A 25,552-nucleotide genomic window follows, 5' to 3' on the forward strand; every position below is an offset into this window, starting at 1 on the left:
AAGAGGAGGAAAGAGGAAGAGTGCACGACTAATGTGTGGGAGGTGCAGCACTCAGGGCTCTTTGGGGAGGGAGCTGCAAATTCTCCAGCGGGGCAAAGGGAAAGAAGGAGGCCGCACTGCATAAATAACATCACAAAAGAGGGGGAAAAAAAAAAAAACGTCTTTCCATTCCTTTCAGCAGCCATTCGGGGAAAAAGTCCATTTATCAAGAGCTGAGGTCATGAGCGGATTTCGTTTTGGTGGAATCAAGGGACAATCAAACAGCCACTTTGTATACAAGCAAACACTCAAGAGGGCACTGTGGGAATAATCCACAGAAGATGATGACGGAGGAGATTTTATAATCCTGTTGAACATTTCGTTTTATGAAAGGTTACTTTATACATAAGGCCGACTGAGGTTCAAGGGTCAAATCTGGGTTTCCTGTGTGATTTGCATGTTCTTCCCCTGTGCTTACTTGGCTTCTCTTCCACATTCCAAGAACATACGTACATGAGGCCCGTGAAGACTCGTTTGTCCATCGCTTATTTTGTGCCTCGTGATTAGCTGGCAAACAGTCAAGGTTGTGAGATCTAATTCATAAAATACAGAAGAAAAATGTAATTTACCATTGTCTACAGTGGATGCAGTTAATCTGTATTTAGGTGGATTCCACAGCCACTTCTTTAGGAACACGAACACATCTGAAAAAAGAAAACAAAATGAGTCAAATCACAACAGTAGCTAAAAATGTCACCAAATTGCAAAAGTTGTTTGCTCCTGTTGCTAAGCCACAGTCTCTGGCCCACGCCCACACACTTTCTATTTTACAGTATAAAGATGACAAACATGAAAAATAAAAATAAAAAAGATGGAAGGGGGGGCTTCAGATGCAACCCCAGCGCAACATCTCAAGTGTACAATTCAAATAATAATTCAGAAAACAAAAAATAAGTTTACCTGAACTGATGCAACTCAACGTGGCCACCTGCTGGCTACTTCTGGAACTGCAATGACGTCATTCTTTCAGGTTTAAAGCCAGAAAGAGTCCATTGAGAATGCAACGATATATAGTAAAACCTTTTTTATTCAAGGGCATCCCCCCCATGTAGATTTATCGTATCTTACAAATATATGGCATATGCACAAAACGGGACAAACTGCGTGTACAGATGAACACAAGGATCATTAAAAACAAAATGACAGGGAAAAAAAAAAAAAAAAAGCTTGATTGGCAAACCGAAGAGACTAATGTCTTCTCCGCCTTTCATCAAACATTATTACAGTCCAATTTGGACAATTACTTCAGCCTAATCACTAAATGACTGCACATGAGGAACATGTTGTGCTCTTGTGGAGAACAAAGAGATGATCGGACAACGTCTGTAAAAACACTGCCAAGCTTTTTGAACGATGTGCAAAGTCACAAAAAAAAAGTCCCTTTGAAAAGCTCGATAGAAGAAGAAGCAAAAAAAAAACATTTGTAGTTTAGCTGTAACGTATCACAAGGGGTTGGAACTTGAAATTAAATAGGTTTTCAGCCTTTGATTATCAAGGGATCATTAAATCAGGACATTTTTCACATTTGCTGTTCCGTTCACATTGCCATCTTGATGTCCCTTTCGCGATGCCTCACACGTGGATTATTTTGTCAGTATTATTTCGAGGACCAGAATAAAAATCTCCAAATTTAAATGGGAAGATCAGGAGAGGGGAACTTTTGATTTAAAAAGAGAATAAATAAAATATACTACACACAAAAATATCGGTAATTTTTGACGTGTAGCAGATGACCCAACGATGGAGATTTTTGTTTTGTTTTCTAACAGTTCCTCTGAGGTAGGTTTCCCCAGCTCTACACTTTGTATGAAGCACATTCAGAAGCATTTCAATCACTGCTACTGTTCCACTCTGTAAACTACTTTCATCTTCTGCGAACATTCTCAAGTGATGCTTAAAAGGGGCACACGCAAACTGATATTTAGGCCGAATTTCAGCATGGCGAACACTCATTCATTCACTCAAAACAGAGACTCTCCACACTTCGCTTTTCCATCTACAAGGTGTGTGACAAGAGGAGTAAAATTCACTTTCCATATTAAGCAGTAAGCATGTGCCCCTCTTTAGCGCTGGTGTTGTTTGCTTCAAGACTTAACCCAATAAATGAAATGAGACAGACATTATAAAAATAATAATAACAGTCATATTTTCTGTCATCAAAGCGTGAATGAAAACCGTCAATAAATACAAAGGCGGGACATAACATTAATTTGGGGAAGCCCAATCTACGTAGCAGTAAGGCTGGCATTTGATATCTTTTGATTTGTTTTTTTTTTTGGTGTGGGGGGGCGGGGTTACATTCATGGGAACAAAATGGGACCCCTTGCGACTGTAATGTAGCCCAAGGTAGGCAAGACACGCGGTACTTGAAGTTGTTACACAATCAAGCAAGTAAAGGCACTGTGTTATTTTGTTATAGATCCTTAGGATATTTTGAAAAAAGTAAAAATTTTTAAGAAAACAAAACCAGAATTTTTTGGTGGATTTTTTTTTCTAAAAATAAAATGCTTAGAAAAAATAGTTATTTGCACCTTTGACTCGTTTATATTACAAACACGGAAATTACTTTGAAAAAAAAACAAACGCAGGTGACATTAACTTAAATATAGTCGCTGTCCAACAAAAAAAAATATAAGCAAATTTCTTAATTTAAAACAAAATTTTACTTTGTAGTGATTTTTTTTTTTTTTAAAAAGAAAAAGATGGATTTTTTTAATTGGACAGCTATAATTGGGAAAGAGAAAAAGCCTGAAGACATTTAATATGATTTTGTCCAAGAGGGGGCGAACGACTCTTTAGTTACGTTAATATTACAGAGATTATTTTTTTAAAAGGCTATAAATTCTAACGTGACACACACAAAAAGAATGAAATATTGAAAGAAAGAAAAATAAATGACATACTACCTGCGGAGAACGACAACAGAAATAAAGGAGGGGACAGGAGAACGAACAGAGGGATCACCTGCTTTTCGAGGGAGGAGGGGAAGGACTGCGCTACATCGCAGTACGTTCCTCCTTTTAAAAAAAACAAAAACAGCACTTTTGGAATTCACAGTCCTGCCTGTCGTGACGAGCGTCACTGGACGTCCAGCCGGGTGTACACGATGCCACGGTTCCACTGCACGGTCCGTACCCACGGCGGCAGCTGGTAGGAGCGGGGCACGATGCCGCTGACGTTCTCCTCCAAGTACTGGAAGGGCCGGTACCACCACACCCGCGAGAAAAAGTTACTCTGCGACGTCTCTTTCAGCGACTGGTAACCACAAAACATGGAGGACAGGTAAGATTTTTCTTCTTCTTTTTAGTTTTTTAAACATAAAAACGGTCAGGACAGAAATCCCGGCCCACCTGCTGGTTCGCCATGGTGTGGTACCACCAGAAGAGGCGTGTAGTGATGAAGTAGGCCACCACCACATCCACAGTGTAGTGGTCGTGCGCCAGAAGGATGCAGAAGACTCCCACGGCGCTCAAGGTCCAGCAGAACCAGTGGTACCACCAGAACCGTCTGGGGGAATCTGCCCAACAAACAGTGGTAAAAAAAAAAACCTCTCTTTAAAATAACAATAATCCAGTTGTTATTCTCGCCACCAGAGGTCGCTGTTGCACCAGTGAGGTATTCTCACTCAACCGGCCAGTGTGCTAACTAAAATATCAGATCATAAAAACTTGCACAAGTTGACCCCAAGCAAGTCTAAAGCAGCCAACGAGGAACAGAAAATAGTGTTACGCAATTTTTTTTCTTTACGTGAAGCTAACATGTGGCACGTTAGCGGTTAGTCAAATATGTGCAGTTGGTTTCCTGTGTGACTCCATTCCATGACACATTTAGAGAAGTGTGGCTTTTTGAGACTTTCAGTCACGCACTTCATAACTAACATTTTTAGCTGGTGCATCTCCACTTACACTCCTTGATGAAGAGGTATGTTAGCGTTAGCATGACCGTGTGACCGCTGTACAGGTAATCTCCGCACATGGTGTGCGAGCCGGTGATGGAGAGGCCTCCGCCGGCAATCATCTTCATCACTCTCCTCATCTGTGCTTCCCAGTCTCCCATAAGCTGAAAGAGGCACAGTTAATCATCACAATGTTGATGATTTTGCAGACAGACTCACGGGATTTGTTCCTCCCTTGAGGCAAATCAAGGATTGTCGTGTGGATCGTACCTTGGGAGAACATTTGAAGTGCATCCCGGGGACAGGCAGAGTGGTGATGTACATGGTGATGCACCGATACAAATATAGTGTACCCACGATGAAAAAGAAGCGCCTGCCTATGATTGACCTGAAAAAAAAAGTTATAAATTTCATCTCTAGCTGTTTAAGGATATGACAATTAACTGGTAGTTAGCTCGGTTCCCGCGTCCCCAAAAGAGTCAAACTCGTACCTGTGCTTGAGGACAGCCCACTGGACGAGCCACAGCGCCACCAGCAGCATGCCGTTAATTTCGCAGATGGAGAAGGCCCATTCGACCCTGTTGAACAGGTCAAAAAACTTGTCGGGCAGCGGCGGGGTGTGCTCTTTGGGCGGCACCCTCTCGTGGACCACCGAGATCACGATGGTGGTGGTGACGAAGCAAACCACGGCGTAGACGAACGCCACGCCCGTCTTGCCCCACTCGGGCGGGAAGGACGTGCGCGAGGTTTCCATCGGAGGGATGGGGATGTGCACCATCTCCGCTGTCCGCAAGGCGCCGTTCCTCTGCCCTTCCGCCGTCCCGTTGGGCAGTCCGCCGGCGTGGCCGTTGGCGTGGCCGTTCCTGTGCGCTTCCATGTGGGTCTCGAACCGCAGCGTCTCCAGGCGCTCCAGCAGACGCTGCCCGCCGTCCGACGACACCAGCAGGAGCGGCAGCGCGTGGAAGTCGGAACGCGTGAGCCGCAGGAGGGCGGCGCCGTCCGGCCGGCCGAGCGCGTCGATGTACTCCGGCATGCCTTCTTTGCTCAGCCAGTCCGCCACATCCTCGGCGGACCACGCCGATACCTTGGTCATCTCGGCACGTGCTGGGACGGCAGGCGAAGGGACGGACGGGAGAGGTTGGGCGCTCTTAAAGGGCAGTTTTAAGTCCACACCAGATCCGGTGCATGGTGTTTAAGGAGCATCGAATGTCGGGGGCACCCGGAGGGACCCCTCGTTGTCACGATCAACGGGAAGTCCTGGTCGCTTTTGCCGTCGCGCACCTGTCGAAGCAGATAAATACTTTTATTTTTAATCCCTTCCTTTGATAACGAGACCACTTTTAATGTGCAACTTGTGTGAACTCGGCATATCCCAAGTTCTGCTATTTGCCCTTTCTTTTTTATAATTCATGTGTGACTCATTATAAAACTTTTTTTTTTTTTTTTTTTGCATCTCCACACAGTCATGTGGCTATAACGACGAAGGAAAAAAAAAAAAACATTCGAACAGCAAAGGCCATATTGTATTAAAAGTGGTAAACTGAGATTCATCTTTTCACTCCCACTGTAAATGATAAAACGATAAAATCTAACCTTGACATCGATCATTTGCATTATCATCACATGGGGCGTTTTGTTTACGGAGCGCATTATCCGCGACGGACACGAGATGGTTCGGCTAGAGGTCGAGGAGTTGGAGGTCGCTCAGACAGGAGGGAAATGAGAGGACGGGGAGGGGGAGGGAGGAACCCATAGATCAAAAAGAAGGTCCACGCCCATGGAAAATCTCCGTTAGCTCATTTTACAGCCCAACAAAACCTCATTGGACAAGCGAAAGCTGGAAAGGGCCACCTGTCATCGCACCGAGATATGGAAAACAACTAAGGAGCGTGTGACTCGGACATGTGGTTAACCCAAGGGAGGGAGGTCTAAAAAAACTTTGCAGAGAATCGTCCTGGCCAGCTGCAACACTTTGCAGCGATAAAGACAAAGAACACTTAGACCGATCCGAGATTAGCTGTCAATGACTCAGCGGTGTGCCGAGGACCTTTGGTCCGTGAATCGGCTTACGGCTGGAGAGCTGAGGAAATAAGCTCACCTCGACTGTACTGGAGACAGGAAATATACAATAATCCCAAAAGGAGGAGGGAGGGGTGGGGGGTCACGAATTCTGGAACATGTTTGTGCGGACACATCAATCATCAGTGTGAAAGTAGAAGCCATTTTGGGTTGGTTGAAGAATCAAACACAAAGGTGAATAGTGGTCAGAGGAAGTTTTTTTTTTTTGTAATTTGTATTTTTTCTAGCCACATGACAGGTCAGGGCGTTTTAAAACGCAACAGCGAAATCAAGGTGAACTTTGTTTGAGTCATATCGTAGCTCTCACGGAGCAGCACGTTATCGGCGGGTGAAGATGATAAAAGTAAAACGTGGCGCAAAAGCAGATTTGACAAGTTACCTGCTCTTTATTTCATAATCCTACATTTCTTTAAAAAGCATTTGCAGTCGTGATTTGTTTTTTTTGCCGTCTTGACAGCAGCACGATAATAGTTGAATTTGTCGTCGTGAAAATCTCAACAGTACTTTCACTTTTCCTTTAAGAGTTGAACTGAAAATCTCCTTTTCTGTTGCCAAAGGTAAAAAAAATATATTCAAATTTCAAAGTATTGACTGATTTATTAGTCTTCATGAGGTGGTGTCAATTTTTCAAAAACATTGTCAGCAAACACCAAGTCGCCAAACATCTGCGAGTCAACCAAAAACAAAATCAGCACTCCCTCGGCATGTTATTTTTTTTCCTCCGCAAAATTCAGTGGGGGCCGAGTTGAACGAGAGGCTGGTTGGAGGGGGGGGGGTGCCCACGTGACGCGACCAGGAACGATCCCACCCAGGGGGACAATACGTCAAGCTGACACAAACATAAACACGCCATCTGCAGCTCATCTTTATGAAGCTCCGAGTGGAAGCAAATGAGTCATTTTTTTTTGGGGGGGGGAGCTTCGAAAAGGTCTTGGCAGGCGAGAAGAGAATCGAGATTGCCTTTTGTGTCATGCAACTGAAATACGGCCGAGTGTGAAGGCACATTGAGCATCTTCGCTCCTCACAAATATTGGACCGAGGACACGCCGGCTAATTATGTATTTCCATTTTGACGAGTCTGCAAGGGGATTGGTCGAAAATGTTTTATGACGGAAGGCAACGTTTTTTTTTTTTTTTTTAGGTGTAACATTTCCATTTCCTGCACGAGACCAAAACATTCCAGTGCAGATCATGTCTGACATGACATTCTTTCATCTTCTCTGTTCACGACAGCTCCACTGGACTTGTCAACGCTTTCATTTTTTGCTTCTCTTTTTTTCCCTGGCCCTTTCCTCCTGTCTCCTCCTCCTAGTTTGAGCCAGCGCCACCTCCTCCTGGAGCTCCTCCAGCTCCCAATTTGGGGCTCAACAGTTGCTTCCTGGAATATGTCTGATTTGTTTTTCTTCCTGCCTTCAATGAAGAAACAAACAAAAGAGTTGCATGTTGGGATCTGGTAGCCAGTCAAATCAAAACCAAAACTGATTTGGACTCTGGTGGCTAAAAGCTATCCAAACGTTAGCATAACGAGATGTTTCTCAAATGTTCCTGCATCAAATTAAACAAATATATTACAAATTACTTGTTTCCCTAAAAAAAAAAAGAACTGAAATCTTTGTTTGGAAAAGTAATGACCGCAATCACTGTAAACCTCGTGTGAAAAAAAAGTATTTGCCCACATTTCAGGGAGTGTTTTGTTCGACATTATCTAACGGGTGTGGAGCTTTGATTGGGAAATTCTTTTTCCTGCCAAAGAATGGTATCCCATTACAGGATATTTACCTTGTGGAATAAAAGCTAACTAAATACTCCCACCCGTATCCCTTTACACATGAAACACACACCCAACTAGCTCAATATCACACAAGTACACTTGGTCAAATAGAAATATATATGTGGAGATTTCACTTAGGATCTGTTAGCGGACTAAAAAAAACTAACTAAATAAGAATATATATAGTTTATTTTTTTATTATTTAGATTTGGTGGGAAATGAATGCTTTCGTAAAACCTACTCTTACTATCAAAGATGACAACAATCCAACGGTAGGTGACAAAAGTCCAACCAAATTCCTGCTGTTTACCGAATAAACCACTGCAGAACTTCGTAACCCGACGTGCTAGCTCTGCGAATGATACCTTAAATGAAAGATAACGTGCTGTAGATTCAATCGGCAAAAAAAGGTGTGGCAAAAATGTGGGCGGCTAATGTGATGTTGCTGACAACCCCCACACCCACATGCTGTTAAAAAGGGGACAAGGTGCTCTCCAGCATGCTATATTTATCCACAGAGGCCTTTTCTATTGATCCGTGTGAGCAAACGACTTCTCAAACCCGAGAAAATTCGCAATCATCGCCTGATTAACGTCTCCAGAAATCAGATTTTAAAAACAACACGGCACATGTTGCCATGATGGACAGATCAATGTTCAAGTATGATTCATGAGATGTTGGATGCAACACGTGAAGCATCATTTGTTAATAAAAGCAGCAAGCAAAGCACCACCTGCCACTCGAGGAACAACTTGGCTAGCAAGCAACAATATCGACCAGTGAGCCAGAAATTCTGGATTTATTACATATCATACGCACGATGACTAGCGGCTAAAACCAGAAGGCCAATCATCCGTGACAAAGAAGCAAACACACGTCATCTTCTAGAGCTTAGCAACGACTTGAAGCGAAGTGGCTATAAAACGACAGTGACTCCAGCGGAAGCCTCTGGAACCATTGCTAACCGCTCATAAGAAAGCCTCCTGTGGTTTTAGAAGCTCCTGATTAGGATGTCAGGCCTGTTTGGCCTCGGGGGGGAAGCGACACAAGTTGCAGATTGTCTCGGTTTGGTTGCGCCCAGCACACTGTGGCACTTGTTGTCAACAGGAAGCCATTAAGCGTGCTTTTAGCTCATCTTTGTATTTCACCGGCAATGTCTGCGCGGTAGCTTTAAAGTGAGCAATTAGACTTATTATCAACGCTGATGAATTATTCATAGTGACGGGGAAATAGAATGTTGTTCGCTTCTCGTATGATGAACCCTTTCATGACTGAAATCGAATCGCCATCGTGGACGATTTGGAGTTTATGTGGATGAATTATCACTTTGAAGCCATATGTAACATTTTCACAAACTTGCTTTACGTTGTTTTTCCGACATGGCAACACAAGATTCGCTTCCTTGAAGGAACCAGATGTGTACTTTTGTGAAACTCTGCCTGATAAAAATAGCCCATAAAATGAAACTTAATGACATTTTATAGATGTGGCCAGCAAATGGCCCGATCGTGATTTTCCAAAGCGCCAATGGTTTTGTGAGTGTGTGGGAAAAAAGGAGAAACTGGCATCGAGTTGTTTTTGGCCCAATGTGTAACAGATCGGCACACTCAGCGATGTTACGCAATTGTAGGTGGGGAGGAAGAGGGAAAAGTAAAACAGCATACCAATGTGATTTTCATCAACACACATTTTGGATTGTGTTCGAAACTCAAAAGTAGGACAATGGCGAACAGTAACTGGAGACAAACTGATCCAATTTGAGATATGCTGGAATGCCGAGGTGGTAGAGGAGACAATAAAGACTATAAACATTCGACTTCAAGTCGCAACAGGAGGATCCCTTCAGCTCAGGAAGGAAAGTCGTGTTGCTTGTTACTCCTTTCAACAACTCCACTCGGCAGCCATTTGTTATTCCTCTGCACACGAAAAAAAAAAAATGCTGACCTTGTTGCAGCCTTTTTCCTCAAGTACACAAAATTAGGTTCAAGGCAGCAGTACTAACCTAGAATTCCAAAATGCAATTGTAGGCCACAGGAAACTGGGACGTCATGTGAGCGAGAGTAAAACTTCATGCGTTGCTAAATATGGCACAAATTACTAAGGCGGTTTGTGTTGTGGTTCTTTGGGGGTGGGGAAACAAAATGATCAATCTCTAAATCGTCCAATTTTGGGCGTCTAACAACGTTTCAGAGGAGAGAATATTCTTTCGAGTCGTTTGCACAATTCTTTTCAATTGGGTAATCAAAAAATTACTGCCTGAGGGGCAAAAAATTATACAAATGTGTCATGGTTGAACTAGTCACATACGGGCATGCTTCCGGCAAGAAAACAATTTGTGAACAGCAAAATTGTCAGCGTCTACTAATTGCAACATGCCTTTTACTCTCAAACAACTTTTTTTTTTTCCAAATCTGCATTTGCACACAATTTTTTCGTGAGCATTCCTACAGTTGATGCCAACTTTGCCGCCGTTTTTTTGTGTTTCAATCTGTCAATCAGATGATAAAGAATAAACATGCAAACGGAAGAGGAAACCTCAAGTAACAGAAAATGTCTTCCTTGCCAACAATTGTTGAGTTCTGATGACTGTTTGTCAAATGATGTAAATGAAGATTTGCCATTTTCCCACTGCTGAGTCATCATCAGACACCCCGACAGAAAAGTCATTGTTTCCACCAGAGGGGGGGGGGGGGAGGAAACAGGCGTGCCTTCCCTGCTTTTCGGACAGTCGGGTAGTCTTGGCGGTGACACATCCTGGCAACAATAAATCCCTTTGACTCAACATCTACATTGGCCCGCGGACTTAAACAACTGCAGGGCACTGTTAGCGTGCAGCCTGAGAAAAGTTACTTTCCCACCACATATGCAAACAAAAATAGTGAAAAAAAAAATCTATCAATGAATTCCAACAGAGAAAGCACGATATGTCAACCAGGAACTGTCAGATGCTCAAGGCGTTGTAAGCTTCTACAAGTCTCATGCATGAAGTTCAGGATCTCTTTGTCGATGTTCTAGTTGATCATATACAAAACTGACAGACACGAGTCCTGAAACTTTTACGACAAACATCAGGTGGATTGACGTCATATTAAAGAGATACTTTTTCAAATCCAGACAATAATCTCTGACATATTTTTCCATGATTCTGTCACATGGTGTAAACTGATCGATTCTCGTACCCAAGCCAGGGTTTTTTTTGTTTTATGGGTCAAATTTTTCAAAAAGACCTTTGAATTATTTGAGAAGTCAGCTAGAAAATTAGTGCATTTTCACTTCTTCTACAGAGTCACAACTTTTAATCCGAGCAAAATGACATATCGCTGGAAATGTCTTGTAAATCAATTCAATTTGGATTTTTTCCACACATGTCCCTAAAGAGCACTGTTCGTCATCACGTTTGACTAATATCACCAGAACCAGACAAACGAGTCTCTACCACGGTGTAAAACAGACTTGATGTTATTATAACAACTTGAAGTTAATATTTACCAAGAGGCGAGCCTCGGTGCGGGTGTTTTGCTGTCTTCGTGAAACGTTAGCTGACACACCTGTGACATACTTTGTTGCTCACGGTAAGTTCATATAAACATGCTAAAAAATAATGTACACTCATGTTTGGAGGCCGACGGTGAGGATGTGTTGTGGGGCTTAAGAGCTTAGGAGGCTGGAAAACCTAAAATAGACGTGTGGAGGGGGAGGCTTGGCTGGTTTAGCTAGCTCGCTGGGTTAGCCAACATCACACAAGACGCTCGGGCTCGGAACCGTTAGCTGGTGCGATCCCGCTCCAGACTATATTTGTAAAAGTGGAAAACACTACGCAGCGACGGTTTTCCACGCTCCAACAGCAAAAGGGGATATGGCACATCGGTCACTCTAATTCGGCGTCATCGTCCGTGCATGGTGCCAAGTGACAATATAAATGTTATGTTATTACACAAGGCCAGAGCTAAATTGGTCGTAATTACACAAAGCAAACGTGTGTATGACATATTAACGACAGCGGCGTGGAATTGCTAAACTCATGCGGGGATAGTTACACCGGAGCTACGGTGGGTCGTTGGTTGACTGCCGGACGAAATCATCACACATGGGTGAGGCGATTTCGCCCAAACTGCGTACGACGTTTGAAAACATCATTCAATGTAACAATCGTGACATTACCTTGCCTTTGAATCTTTGAAACGGTCCTTTTCAAAGTGGTGACGACCACTGGATGTCGTGTACTCGAGTCACCCTGTTAAATCCGACTGGCGTACTATTCCTGAGTAGGCGCTCATCAACAGTCGGTGTCGTCACGCATGTTGCGTTTGGGTGCTCCCGGAAAATATGGTGTTTTTTTAATTTATTAATCCGCTAAGGAATAACACTGTATTCCCTTGCTATTTTGAGGTGTCGAAACACCCTCGACTTCTCTAATAATAATTTCAGTATATTCTAGTGTTTGTTTCAATAAAACAAAATAAATTGCAATGTGCTAACGCATTGGGCAAATGAGTCTTCAAATGTCGGATCCCATAAAACGTAAGTGAACACAGCAACAGTGCGAACCAATCAGAGGATACAGAGCGAGAGTTGGATCTGTTTTGAGGATTCTTGCAGCCATCTGTTGGCCAAAAATGTACCTTACATTAGACTAAAAAAAAAAAAAAGAAGCCATTTGGGTTGAAGAAAACAACAAAAACAGACATTGTTTATCAGAGGTTATTGATTTATGGAGATCCTTAATGTAATAGAGCCATGCATCAATGACAATTTGAAATAATTCAAATTTAGCTTCACTCCGTGTAATTGAAAAAAGAAATGCAAATTTCGACTATTCATGTGATTGTAAAATATTAAAAAATCGTAAAATATAAAATGTATCATTTGCAAAACTGATAATTTTACAGAGGAGAAAAAAGGAGCATACGGGATTTTTCTGAACAAAATGTAAAGATGGGACGAGATCTCGTACTACTCGATCTCGCGAGATTAGGATTACCCGTTTTAACGCAGCAGAACGCTGTTTATTCCGCTTTTTTTGGCTGCCTTATGGAGCTTGCCATTCGACCGCTTTATGAGACTCACACCGGGGTGTATATAGCCGATATCCTAAAGTGAGCTGTCAACAATTTGGAACTTGTCAGGCCAATTTGTTTTGACCGACATTTACAACATGGATGCGGCGGCACGAGTGCTCCTTGCGTGGCATCCACAATATATCTCGCGAGTCAGGATGGTCCCGCTATTTTAGCTATTTGTGTTAACGCTGACTTTATTTATTTAATGTTTGACAATTTAATAGGAAATTATTTACATTTTGTTCAACCATCCAGTAAGAAGAAAGAAGTGTCTCTTGTTACATTTTCTGACAGGGCTGCTCGTGCTCAACAACTACCCGGTTCTTGCTGCACGGGGAATTGGAACCAGTCAGGTCAGTCCTATCTCGACTCAAACCTTGACCAAAAACACGTTTTACATTCTTAACTGCATATTTATGGCACCATAAAAGGTGTTGTGATATGGCACCCGCATCAACTTTAGACTAGTGCAGTTATTGTCGACCGCTGGTTCGCGGCCCTCTAGTGGTCCGTAGTGGTTTTGCAGGTGGTCCGCGAAATTGAAAATGGAAAATATTTTAATTTTTAAAACATAAAAATGTATTTATTTTACAGCTAATTGTGTGAATTATTTGCCCATCTAAATGATTCAAATGTAGTTTAGATTTCCAAAATAGATGCAGATCAATAGCCTCCTTTGGTGCAAAATAAAATATTATTCTGCCCAAGCAGTTGCTTCTTGTTATTAATGGTGGACCCTTGGAAAACAACAGTTGAAAACCCCTTGACTAGTAGTTACCATCCGGATTTGGAATGTAAACAAGGCCATGTGGTATTATATTTACTTCCAGTTGAATGGCATTGTTGTCTATAAACTGATCTTGGTGACTAAGTTTTAAAACAATCTTGATAACTTGGAATACTATTTGTATTCCAGATCCAATATTGAGCCCTGAAGCACGTAACACAACCAGTTACTGGGAATCCAGATAAAGTCTGTCTCGTGGATGTGACGTCTATTAAGCAATCCAAAGTCCATGTCATAGCTTTGCGCAAGTCTTCAAGGCAACGTGTTATTTTTTTTTAAAAACTCTTGGACAGGACAGGACTCTTTTTGGACGAGGCCAAATCATGAAGATCAGCGTTTGGAGTATCTTCATTGTGTACTCGCTTGCTCTTCTTGGCTATTACAGCTGTTTTTTCAACAAATCCCCTCCAAGTATACCAAAGATTGCCAAATACTTTGGCACAAAAGGACGCTATGAGGAAGTGAACCCCTATCTTTTGGACGATATCCTGGCTGTCAACACATCCATCCTGCAGCCTCCCTTTCCAAAATGCCGTCCCGTTCATCTGACCGCTATTATAAGACACGGCACGAGAAACCCGACAAGCCCGATCTTCAAGGAAATGCAAAAGCTTTATAAGGCGGTAAAAAGTGCCACGCCCGACAAAGAGAGCTGGGTGTGTGATATCCAGACTCGATGGAAGATGTGGTATCCCGACGACACGGACGGTCGGTTAACCCAGAAAGGCGTGGATGATCACAAACATCTGGCAGTCAGGCTGTCCAAGCTGTTCCCCACACTGCTCTCGGAGGAGAACCTTCGCGGGGGATTTATGAAGTTTATAAGCAGTTCTAAGCATAGGTGCATCAAAAGCACTTTGGCCTTCATGGCCGGACTGACAGAGCTGTGGGATATTCCAGGTACTCAACTCTCATGAAGAAAAAGTAATGCATAAATGTTTTTTTCTTTTTTTTTTTATCTTAAACTATACAAAAAATATTTTACATCAATATTTAGCAGTCACACGGTCCACGTGCTTGTGTTAGGTAAATAGGAGGAGCACGATTGAAATCTCTCCTGCCGGTACGCTGCAATTGTAATCTCGTGATTATACATCATCCAAAACTATAAATGATTTTATTTTATTTATTTTTTTTTTAAATGGAAATTTACAAATTAAGAGAGCTGTCATGTCGCGTTTTTCATTTTTCAATTACATATGTATGATAGTAAGACACTAATCAATATTTATAACCTTTGCTTTCTCCTTGGGATATAACAGTAATCAATTATTTTAAGCAAACAATAAATAAGCTTAAGTAAATATTGAGATGTAACGACAGAAGGAAAAGAAACTTGTCACATTTTCTACTGTGAAACATAAAAACAAAGCTAAGCGGAACATTGCTAAGTTATAAACGACGACAAGTCAAAGAAAAATCAAAACAGCCACGGTTAGCCTTTTGATTCGAACTGTCGTGCAACTTTTTTTTTTTCCCCCAAAGAAACGTTGCTCATGCTAACTGCTCGCTTCCCTGTAATCATCCCAGATCAGACGTTTGACTACGAGGTGAACGACGCACTCATGAAGTACTTCCAGCTCTGCCCCAAGTTTCTGAAGGAGGTTGTCAACAACCCTTTAGCCCTATCGGAGGTGGACGAGTTCAAAAACGGGCCGGAGATGAGGAGGGTCCGGGAGAAGATAGCGAAGCAACTCAGAGTCCCCGCCAAGAACATCACAGCCGGTCAGTGGTTTGATTTCAGGTTGAAGATGTTCTGAGTTTTCACGGCGGGCTCATCTCATTTCTTCACAGACATGGCCGACGCCGCAATGAACTTTTGTGCTTATGAGTTGGCCGTCAAGAGCATCAACTCTCCCTGGTGTCAGAGCTTGGATGAGGATGACGCAATGGTACGGCGCTATAATATTCCGTTGCTGTACAGGTGGACTCCTACTTTTGGAAGTTGAGCACCATTTTTCTGTAGGAACTAATGTAAATGAAGTAAGGTTGAACATTGCTAGCAGTGCCGTTAGCTAGCTAGCTAGCTAGCTAAAATAGCTTTCAATTTTCAGCGGGGGCAAGGCGGACTGAGGGTCTCATCAGTTTGAGCTCCCAGTGAAATTATTGGCCCACTAAAACGGCTTTGTTACACAAATAACCCGCCATTATTCACATCACAGAAGATGTTTTTGCGTGGAAGCTGAAGTTCAAGCTCGGGTAGCTTCGTAGACTTAACGTAAATGACTTGACATAATGTTTCGGGTCAACAGATTGTGGAGTATGCGAATGACTTGAGGCAATTCTGGAAGAGAGGCTACGGTTATGAAATTAACAGAAAGTCCAGCTGTATTCTTTTCCACGATGTCTTCAGTCGTCTGGACAAAGCAGTCAGCGAAATGAAGTAAGTAAAATCTCAGTCGACAGAGTATCTTTCAAAGTAGAGAGGCTAAAGTGGTGCCTTGACTCGGCAATTTAAATGTATGATTCAAAACAATTTAGGTCCGGCCAGCAGGTGACCGAAGTCGTGACCATCCAAGTAGGCCACGGAGAGACACTTCTTCCACTGTACACCCTCCTGGGCTTTTTCAAGAACGATGAACCCCTGCTGTCGTCAAACTACGACTCGCAGCGCCAACGCTCTTTCCGGACTAGCCTCGTGCTACCGTACGCGGCTAACCTGCTGCTAGCGCTGTACGACTGCGGAGGAGGAGACTTTAGATTGCAGCCGCTAATCAATGAGCAACCGGCGAGGTTCCCTGGTTTGACTGAGAATCAGCAGGCGTCCATGCCGCTCTATAAAGACGTCAAAGAACACTACAAGGAACTCATCCAAGGCTGCGACTTTGAGACCGAGTGTGAACTTTTTGGTAGACCTAGTCGATATTTAATTAAGGAGGGCTTGTAAATACAAGCTTGCAACACGTGTAAAAAAAAAATTATGTATAAAGTGTCAACAACTTTTATTTTTACTTAGTGTAGTTACAAAAGGATCAAATAAATGAATAGGAATGAACGGTAATAAGAATCACATACCTCAACCAATAAAGCTGTGCCTTGAGATGAATTTAATTTGTTACATGAAGAAAAATCTGATGTACTGTAGTCTGTACTAATGCTGCAAACCAATTCATGGTGCTGCTCCTTTTACTCGAATGAGATGAGTACATATTTGTCTGAGGCGTCAATAAAGAAGTAGTTCACCCTTTAATTGCTTAAGCACTTCTTGTATCTACATGTTTTTGTAATGTCAAAATGAAAGGATTTTCACGGTCACTTCTTTCACTGTTTGGGATGTGTAAAGGAATTTCTGCAATGCCGGTTCATGACGTCATCGGGTGAAACACAAGTGTCATGAGGGGATGACAACACCGACTTGTCGATTCTCTCTCTTTTAAATGCTTGTTTTTATGGGGGTTTCGTGTCCTCCGTGACGTTAGCTAATGTTTTGCGACCACCGTGACGACGTTTTTAACTATGGATACATTTTTGTATTGTAACACGAGAGTCCATCGTTAGCTAGTCGTGATGCTAATAGTCGAGCTAGCTGGAGGGTATATGTTATAGCCCGCGGCGGTCGACCACATAAAATTGTTCTTTTTAAAATACTCTGCCGGGAGAGAGTCAAAATTAGCCCCGTAACGAAATGTTACATCTGCTTCTGTTGTGAAAGAGGCGTAAATTAAGTGGCGTGTACCCCAACTTTATTGCGGACACCGTATTGCTATGATGTTGCCGGGTTTGAGGGGGTTCCGCCGGCCCAGTCGTGTCGTTCCACTCCGGCATTGGCTCACTAACTTGGGCTAAATTATGCGTGGAGGAGGGAGGAGGAAGGCAAGCTGGAGGCTGGGCCAGCCAGCGGAATGCTACGTGTCTTGGAGGCCCTTTTTAAAGCCCCCCCTCGTCGCCTTTGGTGACCGGAGACCCCGGTAAAAAAAAGTTAACGACGACCGACTTGTAGCATCATTCCAGGCCCCGTGAGCCAAGCGCAGCGAGCCCGGTGTCCAGCAACCCATCGGCGACGTCGCCCTCGTCTGAAATGTCCGGAGTGAAGAAGCTTCGCACGGTAAGAGCCAGAACGAATCACCCGCAAGTTGTCATGCAATTCTCCGAAGGTATTTGTCAAAACACATCGATTTAATTTTTAAGCGGTATAACTTATTCAAAGTTTGTATTCTGAGACACACACCGGCTGGACACTTCATTAGGTACACCAGAAGCGAACGAAATCCAAATCAAAAGCTGTCTGCTTTGGATAATATTGACTCAATTTATGATGTATTGATGTAACAGCATTTTATTGTGGTCATAATTGGTGATTTGTTGAGTTGGTGACAAAACACAACCCCTATAATAAGCATCTTATTCATTAAAAGTTATCGACTCTCATCAGCTATTACAAGTGTACCTGATTTCAAACATAGACTTTCTTAGATCTCGGTTCATATTTTATTGAACACTGTCATCCTCTGTACGATCAGGTGTAATGTTGAGAACTCTGAATGGGCTCCTTGTTGTTGTTGTGATGAATTCATGTCAATATGCCCTATTCATAAGGTGGGGTGAGAAAGAGGCCACTGTTGGCCACGCTCGTGCATCAGATGCTGCTCATGACATTTTCGGAGAACACGGTGGGAGATATCACCAGTGGCGAATTAAAATGGAAAACAATATTTACAAGGAGAGTGACTGAAACAAAAGTCAATCTAGTTTGACAAGTCAAACATTTTTCTAAAATGAAAAATAACAAAAATCTAAAAGAATTATTAACCCTAACTATACAAGCCTTTTTATTACATCAATATAGTCTATTCCCGTTTTATTTTATTCCCAAAATAAACAAAGGATAAGTTTTGTTATTTGATTTTTATTTGAGGGGAAAAGAAAATAACTGAAACTTGCTTTTCACTCAACTGTGGCGCAATGCATTCTGGCGGGTAGATCAAAGTGTACAGGTCGTCCGAGTTGCTGGCTAATAATAACCAGTCATTAACTTATGCTGACACAGCAGAAAAGTCATAAATACACTCTTCATATTAACTACCCGTAACTAACATTCGGAGCTATTTTTCCCCCTCAAACATTGGCTGTGAGTACTCCTTGTCACTGTTGAACAAAAAAATGTGTTTATTTTGTGAGACACCACAAGCAAGACTTCACTTGTGTGACTGGACAGGAAAATGAAATCCCGCTTTGAAGGATCCAGAAGTAACACGGACATTCTGCCGGGAGCTTTCACAAAGAGCACCACAGTCGAGGGTTTAATACAGTAGTGCGCGTGTACAGGATCTAGAGAGGTGGATACAAGAAGGCCACATGTGGACCCGATTGCTGCCACATCATCTCTCCTGGTCTTGGAGGCAGTACACTGGACACATTGTACAGTCAGTCGGTCCACCCTCCACCACCACCACCACCTCCATTCCTTCCATGCCTCTAACTCTCACCACCTCCCCACACCAAGTCAATACAGCCCCTTTCATAAAAAATCCTGGTCCATGGAGGGACTCAGAACCTCGAGCCCGCTACTTTGACCCACTCTGTCATCTCAACTCGGGAGGGGAAAAAAAAGTGTGTTTTCAAAGCCGCTGGAAAAGGGTTAGAAGAATATAATGTTGCGCAAGAGCAGGGAGAAGACAAAAAGCAATGTATGCATTTTTGACAGGATATCCTCGATTAGAAAAGTGAAACGGTTTAAATTTGTGGGGTTTCTTTTTTTAAGTATTGGAGAGGAACAAACTATTTTGCAACATGTCGTGGGAATGACGAGTCGCAACGCTTCACTTAAAAAAACAAAAACAAAAAAAAATAATGACGCAACCTACTCCAGGGCCAAACATTAGGGAATGCCTGATATTAAATCAAAATGACTTTTAACAATTTTTTAAAAATGTCCCCGAAACATTCCAACTCCACAAACGCTCAACGTTTTTACAATTGTTGTCTCATGTTTTATTTCACAACTTTATAATGTGCTTTGGCGGCGTAAGAAAATAAAAAAGGCTCCCCACCCATGTTATGAAGTCAAGCTACACGGACATCGTTTTATTTAACGAGATCTGCTCTCCGCCATTGTTTTTTAACGCTTTGTATGCACTGTGTACCCTGGACAAACCAAAGACACCTGAAGGGGACAATGCCAAACACTAATGAATGTAAATCCACCTGTTATGTCAACACAATTATAACAACGTAAAGAGGATGAAGCAGGACGTTATAGTTTGCATAGTCGTCGTAGGTGTCGCCCACCCGTTTGTCAATGTCATTTCAGGGCGTAACTGAGCATTTCAAACCCAAGGTTAGATGTTATCAAATTATCCAGATACGTGAGATGCCTAAGTCAAACAACGCGATTCTATCTCAAAACAAAATGAAAACAACTCTGATGTGTTTTCACGTCTTCTCTTACAGGACCTCAACAGGTCCACCAACGTGGTCTACCAGGCCCACCATGTCAGTCGCAGCAAGAGGGGACAGGTCGTAGGTTCCAGGGGAGGCTTCAGAGGGTGTACCATCTGGCTCACTGGTAAATCATATATATATATTATTTTTGTAAACAATACAAGCTTGTTGGTGACAAATGATAGCTTGTTGTGTTTCAATAATTTAGCAAAAGCATAATAGCCCGTTCGGTATTGTCAGCTCTAGAGGGCGCTATTCATTTCCCAGTTCCTCAATAATCGTAAAATATGTCTGAATTTCCCTCATGTCAATTTTTATTTGACCTACCTACATCAGCTGTGAGTTACAGTCAACGTCTCACTTGAATTTAATTTTCCTTGTATGACAGAGAAGCAAGTGGAGAGGAAAAAAGGAAGTGGCAGTAAAACAGGCGAAAAATTCAGACGATGACTTGTCTACAAATGGAAAAGTGTAGAAATAAGTCTTAAGTTGAGATGTTTCTCCAGAGGCAGCCACTATAATTTCCATGAGTGGTGCATTGATAAGGGAACGCTCGAGAACCTTCTTTGCAGTTCTCCAAGGAGAATTTGACATGCTTTTTGGTCCTCCTACCAGGTTTGTCTGGGGCAGGAAAAACTACCATCAGTTTCGCCTTGGAGGAATTCCTGGTTTCCAACGCCATCCCTTGCTACTCGTTGGACGGCGACAACATTCGTCACGGCCTGAACAAGAATTTGGGCTTCACCGCCGTGGACCGTGAAGAAAACATCCGTCGCGTCGCCGAGGTGGCCCGACTGTTTGCGGATGCCGGGCTCGTTTGCATTACTAGTTTCATCTCCCCCTTTACCAAGGTCAGAAAATGTTTCTCTTTGTGTGAAATCATCTTGAATAAAATAAACTCAAGTATTTATTTGCCCAGTCCGGTTAGAATTTTTTTTTAAATTAATTTTATTTAATGTTATTTTAAAAATGTGTTTGTCCAAATGAAGTTAATCTGCTGCTTGCTAGATAAATGTTCCTAATAATTGGTGACATCCGATACCATTTCTAAAAATATTTTTTCTTGTGTTGTGGCCTACTTGACTAAATAAACGCCACTCCTTAAGTACACCACCTTTCGTTTTATTTTGCAAATGATCTTTTTTTTTTATTTCCCTAAGTAATCCACAGCGTAATTTTGTTTTCCTCAACTGCTCAAATTGAATTTGAATGTCTTTGAACAAATCTCATAACAATAACCGCAATTCATTTTTCAAAAAGTAAAAAGATATTAAGCACATTAGTTTCCAAACATTCCACATGTTGCAAAAAAATGACAATAATAATTTATAATACAATAAAAAATAATAATTTTTTGCATTTATTTACTGATATCCAAAGCACTTTCATTTTTTTCCAAGTTTTTTATCTTTGAAAAAAATATCTGTTACCACAGGATCGTAACGAGGCCAGGAAAATCCACGCGAGCGCCGGGCTACCCTTTTTCGAGGTGTTCATCCACGCACCCTTGGAGGTGTGTGAGCGTAGAGATGTCAAAGGCCTCTACAAGAAGGCTCGAGCCGGCGAGATTAAAGGTTCACTTTTGAAATGTTTCCACCCTGTCCTCGAGGATTATTCAACACAAATAATGGAGCGCCTCCAGCGTGACAACACTTGTTTCCCAATTTTCTTTTTATTGGCAGGCTTCACAGGGATCGACTCGGAGTACGAACGCCCCGAGGAGCCGGAGTTGTTGCTGAAAACTGAAGAGCTCTCAGTGAACGAGTGCCTCCAACAAGTGCTGGAGATGCTCCGCGAGCAGGTGAGTGTGACAAGTCGGCACTTACTAGGAGACATCTTTTTTAACCTGCTTGACTCGTAATGGAACAGGAGGACTTTGACAAATATGCTCAAGGTTGAATTTATGTCCTGTAAAATTGAGTGTGCAAATATCCTGCATTTGACCATAATCCAACGCATGACGTATGGCGCATTGCTAAATAAACAACATCAGCCGGTGTGCGTCACAGAACGATTTCCAAGAAATCGTTGCCACATATCTGATGTGGTTTTGTGGTGAACTCTGTAATTGCATAGTAAGACCATAAATCATGCGCTCACATGTGAATGAATCAGTGTGAAGATTCTGAAAGTTAGCTTATGAAAAAGAAAAGTTGCCTTTCTATGTTGGTCGTTGTTATTTGTGAATTTTAACACGTTACTTACTCATTAATTTCATATCAACATCTCAATGTAGTTTGAATGCAGGCTAATATAAATCTGATATTGTTTATTGTAATACAGATGAATTGATAGTTTGCAAGTTGGTGAACTTGTTCGCTGTGACGTTAAATGTTTAGTGCGACACCTGCTGGTCATGTGTGGAATTTTGTTTTACGTAGCCACGGTAACCAAGGAGAGCTCTCTAAATGGTTTGTTTTTGTGTGTGTGTTTTGAAAAGAAGCCACAAAATTCCATTCAATATCTCACTAAGGTGCTCTAACACGTCTTTTCCTGTAGAACATCGTGCCAAGTGAGATCATGGAAGAGGTCAACGAACTATTTGTTCCGGAGAACCGACTCAATCTCGCTGTGGCTGATGCAAGCACGCTACCAATCATAAGCATCACCAAGGTAACCTGTCTCTCAACTGCCCAATATTGACCTATTGGTATAATTGATGATCTAATTTCTCGTTTTTCTCTCCGATGACAGTTGGACTTGCAGTGGGTGCAGGTTTTGGCCGAGGGCTGGGCCAGTCCTCTGAAGGGCTTCATGAGAGAGCGAGAGTTCCTTCAGGTCTTGCACTTTGGCAGCCTCTTGGACGGTGAGCATCTTACACTGTCTTGTCCGCTCTACTCGGACTAATTCTCACCTTTGTCCGCTTCCATAACAGGTGGTGCCATCAACATGTCCGTCCCCATCGTCCTGCCAGTCACCACCGACATCAAGCAGGAGCTAGACGGCTGCGCGGCAATCGCGCTGGAGTACGGCGGCTCCCGGGTGGCCATTTTGCGGAACCCGGAGTTCTACGAGCACCGCAAGGAGGAACGCTGCGCGCGGCAGTGGGGAACCACGTGTCCACAACATCCTTACATCAAGGTGACATTTACTCAACATACATACACGGTATGATGATCTTGACATCTCCAACTTGCGTGTAGATGGTTATGGAGGGCGGCGACTGGCTCGTCGGCGGCGACCTGGAGCTACTCGAGCCCATCAAATGGAACGACGGACTGGACCAGTATCGCCTTACTCCGCGGGAGCTCAAGCAGAAGTTCAAAGACATGAAAGCAGGTCAAAACCCATTTTATGTTGTCACTTTCACTTTGTAAGATGTTCGATCATTTATTTGAGATTCTTATTAACTAACCCGTGTGGTGTTTGTCTTCCTCCAGATGCGGTATTTGCATTTCAGCTGCGCAACCCCGTGCACAACGGCCATGCTCTGCTGATGCAGGACACCAAGCGGCGTCTCCTGGAGCGGGGCTACAAAAACCCCGTCCTGCTCCTGCACCCGCTCGGCGGCTGGACCAAAGACGACGACGTGCCCTTGCCCTGGCGCATGAAGCAGCACGCCGCCGTCTTGGAGGAGGGCGTCCTGGACCCGGCCAGCACCGTCGTGGCCATCTTCCCCTCGCCCATGATGTACGCCGGACCCACAGAGGTAAGCTGGCGATGCCTTCATAGCTTTTTCAAAACACCAACTTCACATTGTGAGGCCATATTGCTCAGTGAATATCAACATCTCCATCAGGTGCAGTGGCACTGCAGGGCCCGCATGATCGCAGGAGCCAATTTCTTCATCGTCGGTCGGGACCCCGCGGGCATGCCCCACCCGGTGACCCGGAAGGACCTTTACGAACCCACGCACGGCGGCAAGGTGCTCACCATGGCGCCGGGCCTCACCTCGGTGGAGATTATCCCCTTCAGGGTGGCTGCTTACAACAAGTCCAAGAAGGCCATGGACTTTTTCGACCCAGAGCGGTGAGCCAATAAATGTCGAATCCTCTGATTGGTTGGTCAGAGCAAAACTTGCTACAGCTAACGACAACTAGCAAAGAACACCTATAGCGATCTAATACAATCAGCATTGCTGGTGAGTAGATTTTGTTAAAGTTTATTATGTAATTAGACTAATTTTGATTATGAACTGCTTCAGTTTTATTTTTTTAATTGTACTCTCTGTATGGGCAACCCTGTGGCTATGTTGCCTATACTTTTATATCCCGTTAAATCTAGCTCATCTTTTTTTTCTGTGGACCGAATTGTATGTGTGTCCTCAATTTCAGCCATTGTTTTTCTTAGCCGGGCAGCGGACACCCGACCCGTGTATGGATCGACTTTGCTTATGTCCCACGTGTTATTTTTGCAGATGTACTCCTACTTATAGCCGTCATATCTCCCCCTCCAATCTGGCCGTAACCTGACCTTGCCCCCTCTCTCACTCTGCATGTTTCTCTTCCTGTTAGTCACGGCGACTTTGAGTTCATCTCCGGAACCAAGATGAGAAACCTTGCACGCAGTGGCGAGAACCCACCGGACGGCTTCATGGCCCCCAAGGCCTGGAAGGTGTTGGTGGACTACTACACCTCGCTGCAAAAGGACCAGTAAGCCAGCACCAAGCTGTCTTACTACTGCAAGACAATGACAAGGTTATTCTCAGATGGTGTGCTGAAGTTTTAGGACCAATTTAAGAAGTAAAGAGGTACTGTAACTCACATGGGCCGAATCAAAGTACTTTTTAAGTAAATGGAGCACATTCCTTTTAAGCTGGTCCGATTTATCATTCCATTACGCAGTTGCGCTCCCTTGCCAATTTTATTATGTTTGAGCCCGACTTTTAAGATAAAATATTTGGAACTGTCTTAGTACTCACAGAAGATTATTTAGTCTACCAAATAAAATGGCAAGTGATGCTATGATTTTTTTTTTTATCCATAAGTAACACAAGAATCTAATCTATTTTTAACTTTGAAAATTGATATTTCATATAGTATCTGAAGGATACATGGGGAAACTTAATCATTCCATATTTTAATATATTTTAAGACTCGTGTTTATTTTTATTTAGTGAATGAAATGCCATCACTACCTAAAGTGCCTCAAGTTTATATAACACAAACGCTAATGTCTCCTTTCTCAGTACAATAAAACTTGCAAGTGCTTTTTCCACCCTCCACTTATAACTTTTCACACATACATGCAGCCAAGAGAAGCTCAAACATTCTCATGAAGAAATTGGCTAAAATTATGATTTTTACAACGGGATATGTGTCAGTAAACTAGCTGTTACGTCATTATCACTGACTGTAATTTACATTTCAATAGGTATGTTGATTCAAAAATACTTATTGTTTACCAACAAGGTCTTATTGAGTAGGAGGAATGTCTTGCATTGCTGTAAAAGTGGGCATTCAAACGCTAGCATTAAGAGGTGGAAGGAGATGTGAATGTAAAATGCAGTAATAAATAAACCTATTTGTTAATATCAATCATTCTGGGGTCTATTGTGTTTTATAACATTTCAATGTCTGAGTTTGATTGCAATATAAAAA

The 25,552-nt window shown here is 42.8% G+C and overlaps 3 protein-coding genes across 5 annotated transcripts; 2 read left to right on the forward strand and 1 right to left on the reverse strand.

The window, feature by feature from the left end:
• Positions 1-1,048: 1,048 nt before the first annotated feature.
• Positions 1,049-12,095, reverse strand: LOC125978309 (phosphatidylcholine:ceramide cholinephosphotransferase 1). 2 transcript variants are annotated; one of them, XM_049735540.2, is made up of 6 exons: positions 11,946-12,095; positions 4,426-5,215; positions 4,205-4,322; positions 3,945-4,098; positions 3,390-3,556; positions 1,049-3,294 (listed from the first exon to the last, which is right to left on the reverse strand). In XM_049735540.2, exons 2-6 carry the CDS (start codon positions 5,025-5,027, stop codon positions 3,118-3,120), a joined length of 1,218 nt encoding a protein of 405 aa, XP_049591497.1. In that variant the 5' UTR covers positions 5,028-5,215; positions 11,946-12,095; the 3' UTR covers positions 1,049-3,117. The 2 variants fall into 2 exon arrangements, with proteins under 2 accessions (XP_049591497.1, XP_068508625.1); XM_068652524.1 differs by having other exon boundaries at positions 11,951-12,071.
• LOC125978308 (multiple inositol polyphosphate phosphatase 1) lies at positions 11,222-16,821 on the forward strand. 2 transcript variants are annotated; one of them, XM_049735539.2, is made up of 6 exons: positions 11,222-11,356; positions 13,761-14,531; positions 15,162-15,356; positions 15,426-15,523; positions 15,884-16,014; positions 16,113-16,821. In XM_049735539.2, exons 2-6 carry the CDS (start codon positions 13,955-13,957, stop codon positions 16,516-16,518), a joined length of 1,407 nt encoding a protein of 468 aa, XP_049591496.1. In that variant the 5' UTR covers positions 11,222-11,356; positions 13,761-13,954; the 3' UTR covers positions 16,519-16,821. The 2 variants fall into 2 exon arrangements, with proteins under 2 accessions (XP_049591496.1, XP_049591495.1); XM_049735538.2 differs by lacking the exon at positions 11,222-11,356 and adding an exon at positions 12,234-13,197.
• Positions 16,822-16,967: 146 nt separating this feature from the next.
• Positions 16,968-25,489, forward strand: LOC125978307 (bifunctional 3'-phosphoadenosine 5'-phosphosulfate synthase 2-like). Its single transcript, XM_049735536.1, has 12 exons — positions 16,968-17,676; positions 20,022-20,136; positions 20,628-20,863; positions 21,448-21,586; positions 21,695-21,813; positions 22,512-22,625; positions 22,707-22,818; positions 22,888-23,093; positions 23,156-23,291; positions 23,393-23,661; positions 23,752-23,981; positions 24,467-25,489. The coding sequence occupies exons 1-12, from the start codon at positions 17,650-17,652 to the stop codon at positions 24,606-24,608; spliced, it is 1,845 nt and encodes a 614-aa protein (XP_049591493.1). The 5' UTR covers positions 16,968-17,649; the 3' UTR covers positions 24,609-25,489.
• Positions 25,490-25,552: the final 63 nt, after the last annotated feature.

Source organism: Syngnathus scovelli, chromosome 12, assembly GCF_024217435.2.
Source record: "Syngnathus scovelli strain Florida chromosome 12, RoL_Ssco_1.2, whole genome shotgun sequence".
Lineage (NCBI taxonomy): Eukaryota > Metazoa > Chordata > Actinopteri > Syngnathiformes > Syngnathidae > Syngnathus > Syngnathus scovelli.